The sequence below is a fragment of the Cynara cardunculus genome, unplaced genomic scaffold (assembly GCF_001531365.2).
Source record: "Cynara cardunculus var. scolymus isolate 2C unplaced genomic scaffold, CcrdV1 Un_Scaffold_4354, whole genome shotgun sequence".
NCBI lineage: Eukaryota > Viridiplantae > Streptophyta > Magnoliopsida > Asterales > Asteraceae > Cynara > Cynara cardunculus.
Genome location: NW_020201856.1, coordinates 2,486 through 7,756, shown reverse-complemented (window position 1 = coordinate 7,756; position 5,271 = coordinate 2,486). Strand labels below are relative to the sequence as shown.

Genomic DNA, 5,271 nt, shown 5'->3' with positions numbered 1-5,271 from the left:
ATGTATATGTATATATGTATATGTATATATATATATGTATATGTATATATGTATATGTATATATATGTATATATATATATGTATATGTATATGTATATATATATATGTATATGTATATGTATATGTATATATGTATATATATATATATATATGAGTCGGGTTCATACAAAAATGGTATCTAGTGGTGTACCCGCGCTGGGGAAAGAGAGAAATTCTAAACTCCCTTCGGTCATCAATGTCGGGTTGAATCACAATTATGAAACATTAGTGGTGTACCCGCGCGATGCAGCGCCGACTAATTCCAAGACGACCACCTGCTTTGCAGATAGCTCGGAATCACCATATTTGAACTTACGTGACCACAAAGAGATTTTTATTCCTTCTTGGATTTGAATTTACAACCTTCTTCTGGTACTTTTGACTTTAGAGTCAAACTCAAACAAAACTTAAAACACAAATACAACTACAAGCTATCAACTTATTTTAAAATATTATTCATATATAATTACACATTTAGATAATATTCCAAACTATAAAATAATAAATAAATAAAAGAGCAAGCCTTCAACATTCAAAACCAAACTATGCTTTCTCTTTTATTATTAAATTTTGAATAAAAGAGACAACTTTTCCCACACCCCAAAATTCCCTTCTTTTCTTTACTTTCCCTTTTCACCCAAAAACACCTACTATTTCTTCTTATTCTTTTACTACCCTTCAAACACCAAAACAAAAACCTTGGATCCCATTACCCCCTTCTTCTATACCTTTTCAACTTCCTATTCTATCTACCCTTTTCACCATCACCAAACTTGGACTCAATATGTCCATTCTTGAGGACGCACCACTTTTGCGCTTTCGCCGCCGCTCCTCCGCCCTACCATCCGCCCTCCCATTGCACTTCCTGGAATGGAACACTTTAACATGTCAATGCTATTGCTATATACAATACAGGTGGGCTAATAAAGTAATTAATTGAACTTCAACTACAATTAGCAACTACCGTTGTCAGACTGGGTATAATCATGGCCATGGGTGTTCAGATGGTTCAGTGGAAGCACGGGGTCCATGCTTTTGTTCAATGACTGAGCTACTCTGGCTGACAGATGAGCAGGCGAACATGCTGTTTAAATATTAATAAATCAAGATAATCATCATTAAGAGCAATAAAGTAAAATTAAAGGTATGGATTAAAGCAGTCTAAAGGCAAAGTTGGATTATATGAAATGATCATGGATTTTAAATTAAGCGCAAAAGGACAGAAACAGGGCCAAATGAACATCATCGGCGTCTAGATTCGAATTTTGAAAAAGAAAATTTTGTTTCACTCGATATTTTTTTAAAGAATAAAAAAACAAAAATAGACTTAGCAATGTGGGAAATCGCAGCAAGATAGGAACTGGTACCTGGTTTTTTCTTCGATTCAGGTGGATCGTTAGAGTATCTCCGGGGTAAAAAGTAAAACACGCCGGTACCGGCACACTCCCTTTTTAAAACGGTGGTCTCACGGCCACAACCGCCACCAGATCCGTCGAGAACAGGTTTGGCGATGAACCCATTGGAGGGTTGTTGACGACGATGGTTTTCAACTGGGAGGGGAGGCCATGCAGATTGATGAAAACCCATCGGCTGCCCACCTCCACATCGACCGCCACCGCCGTAGTTTGCGGCTCCTGTAAGTATGTAGCGAAAATGTTGTTGCTTGATAAACTCTTGGCTTCCACTCCTCCATATGGTACAGTTAGAGTGATGGTGAGAGAAAGGATGTCCAACGGCAAGAGGACGTGGGGATACGAGTAGACCTCTGTTAGCAAATACGTCGTCGTTGACGTTGTTCATCCTCATCTTCATCCTAGCGACTTGGCCAGCCGCAGTGTAAATTAGATCCCAGGGGTCCTCCTCGGCGTGAACAAACGGCGTTGTCGGAGATGAACGAACATGAGTAGGCCTAGAAACAGCCCAGCTTAAAGTCGCTTCTGGTGGTGGATGTAAAAAACGATTTGTGAAGAACGGATATGTCTGGTGGCGACGACTGGATGCTAGATGGTTCTCCTGTTTGTTTCATGATCCAGACTTGGGTTTCTCTGTTAAGAAGAAAGGGTTTCATGATGAAGAAAGATGGGAGCTGAAAATAGGGTCTGGGGAGTTTTTTCTGGAAGAAAGAAAGTCTGAAGCATTCTTATTTGGTGATGATGGTGGAGGGGTTAAAGTCAATGCATCAACAAGTTGTACATTATGCTTTATAACTTGTCTTTAAGAGTTTTTTGCAATTTATGCATAAAATGGCAGTACTTTGTGCCTTGCTGTTTGTAATTAAGATAAATGTCTAAATGGTTATATATGTAGTATAGATATATATATATATAAGCTAATATTTACCCAAAAGCAAGATCGAAATCTTCAAGATCCCCGGTAAATCTTCAAGTCAAATAACGGAATCTTTCTTTTTGTCCGTCTTCTTTCCTGAGAGAGGTTGCCACTTAAAAGGTAAGCCAACGCTTAGTGAGTTAAATAGTTAAATATTACATATCGATATCACACAAGTTTATAAACATATATAATAAACTTTTATCAATAAAAGAGTTCAAGCCATCATCCAGATGCAAACCGAGACTTGCAAGAAACCGAGTGAACAATTACGTATTGGATGCCAAGATCATATGATTCCATATTCAAATCACCATAGTATACCATACCATTGATGCTCAATACAACAAGGAGACAACATCAACAACCAAATGTATTCAACAACGTTAGAATACCAATAATTATCAAGAACCAAGAGATCAAATCGGTATACATAATGAAGACAGTGCATCACCCCGTCCTTCACCTCCCGGGCACATGCCAAAGTCTGAGTCAGAATCATACATTATGGGAAACCTCGCACTGCCCACCTCCCTCTACTGGGTATGTGCCAAGGTTCCCTACTCATTGCACTTCCTCCTCTCTGAGCAATGAGTATTCACAACCGCAGAAAGTCTCACCCGTCCAACACGGGATCTTGACTTTGCCATAAACTTTCGGCGTGCCACACGAAGTAGTACCCGTACTATGGCGTACAACACAGGGAACAAAACAAACAAGTCTGGATCCAGAAAGCAAACCGATGTACCAAGATAGTAATGAGGAATCGACTCAAGAGACGGAATCAAAGACAAATAAAGATCGTGTGACTCCATTCAAGACCGAAACATTCATATGAAAATATATATATGTTCAAATCAATATGTAATAATTAACTAAATAACTCACCGGGCAACCATGTAATACCGAAAAGCTCCGAATTGAGCTCACAAAGCAAGTMCAATCCACCACACTTAGATTGCTTCCAAAATATCAAAACATGTCCTAATTACCCCCTGGAGTATAACAGCCTAGATTTTGTTATTGATTAATCTTGGTATAATTATTTACATGACAATTGGAAGCTTTATCTACTTGTACCCTTGCTTAAAGTAGTTGTATTTTGGACTAATAATATAAGTCCAAATTTTATGTAAAGGGTCAATTATGTTAGAAAATAAATTGGTCTTAGGACTAGAAATGTTAAGAAAAATTCATATAAAATCTAATATTGAATTAGACAATTGATGAGGGGTAACATTTGCTAAGTGGGTATTCTTTTACTAAGTATTTAAACCCTTAATTTTCTGAAAATACATCTCATTTTAACTTTTCACTTCTCTCTCTAAAACCTACACCCTCTCAACTCTCTTCACATAAACCCTAGCTTTTGGTTCTACCTCCTCATGCATCTTCCAATTTGGTGTTAGTTTGAARATTTAAAGCTAATTGATTGAAGGCAATGTAAAGAAGCAAGGTATGAAACTATAAATTTCAAAATTTGTGGTCTAATTTGTTGAATTGTGATAAAATTGGGAGGTTTCATGTTAGGGTTCATAAGGTTTTAATTAGTAAGTTAAACCTTTGTTAAATGATGTTATTTTTATGTCATTGTTGGTTAAAGAAGTTATAAATTAAGTTTTAATCATTTATTTGCAATATGGTAAGCTAGATAGTTGATTCTTGATGGTATTAGTGTAAATCTTATGCAAAAGGGACTGTTTTGAGCTGTGTATAGAATCTTAGTACTGCTGGTTGTTTAAAAAATTCATATAAAATCACTCGTTGATCCGTTTGAGGTGTGCCATATGTTGTTGGAAAGGTATCTGTGTTTTCTACAACTTTGTAGTTTATGTCCAGACTTGGTTTTACCTCCATAATGGTCAAAACAGTGAGTTTATGTAGTTGGTCCTGTGCAGAAACGGGATTTGCATACTGTTTTTAGAAAATTCATATAAAAGAGGTTTTTGCTCCAAACGGAATGAATCCAAATCGATTGGAACCCTAAGTATTCGGCCTACAACTTTTGTTTAGACATTAACACCTGAATGCTTCTCTAAGTATGAGAAAAATGATCAAAGTCAAGTTGGTTCAAAGCTGTTTGGTGCAGGGGATTTAATAGCTTTACTTTTGCTTGTACTTTGTGCTTTGAGGATTGTAATATCCGTAGATCTTGTATCAATCAGTCACAAACATGTGTGATTTATTCAGGACCAATCTTAGAATAAGAAAGGGGCATTAACAAAGGGATAGAAGCTACGTGTTTATTTCTTCGATTGTCGTCTAAGGTACGGATACCCGATTCTTGTGACTTTCTTTAGTCACTAATTCATTATAGAGGCAATATTGTATCTCATTACCATCTCGGCATCTATCACTTGTATATAAATATAGTTTCATATTTTGTGAGATTATCCCTTTTCACATTGAATTGATATGTTTTTTTTTTGTGATTTGAGCACTTGTGCTTTAAGGCATGACATCGAGGGCAACGATGTCGTGACGCCTCCATGGCGGCTATAAATTGTCATGGCATCCTCGCTATTATACCCCAATGTCAATAAGTGGGTTTGGCCTGGTACCGGCAAATTTGAGGGCGAATGGATCGATCCTAAGAACCGTTATCGGGAGCCGTATTCGGGAACCATTTTCGGGAGCCGATTATCGGAAAGGAATTGTGTGTATTGCCCTACACTCATTTTCCATTRTTCGAGTGGTCTGTACAACCCTCGAACCCAATTGATTTTCTCATTTAATTTTCAATTCTTGACTTGACGATATTATTTTAAATTACTTCAGTATGGACATTTGTCAATTATTAATTGATCCCTTCATRTTCTGGTTTTCGGATTCCTTATAATTATTATATTTTATTAACTCGATTTATACTTGCAATCTTGCTACTTCAATTATCCGTTCACTGAG

At 36.9% G+C, this 5,271-nt stretch overlaps 1 protein-coding gene across 1 annotated transcript in view; it reads left to right on the top strand.

Annotated features, from left to right (window-relative positions):
• Window positions 1–4,875: 4,875 nt before the first annotated feature.
• The window catches only part of LOC112504008, a gene marked incomplete at its 3' end in the record, with an annotated part of 2,872 nt that continues 2,476 nt past the window's right edge, over window positions 4,876–5,271 (top strand). The window contains exon 1 of the mRNA XM_025107969.1: window positions 4,876–5,062. Coding sequence (XP_024963737.1) covers window positions 4,876–5,062 — 187 coding nt within the window. The remainder of the gene's footprint in view (window positions 5,063–5,271) is intronic.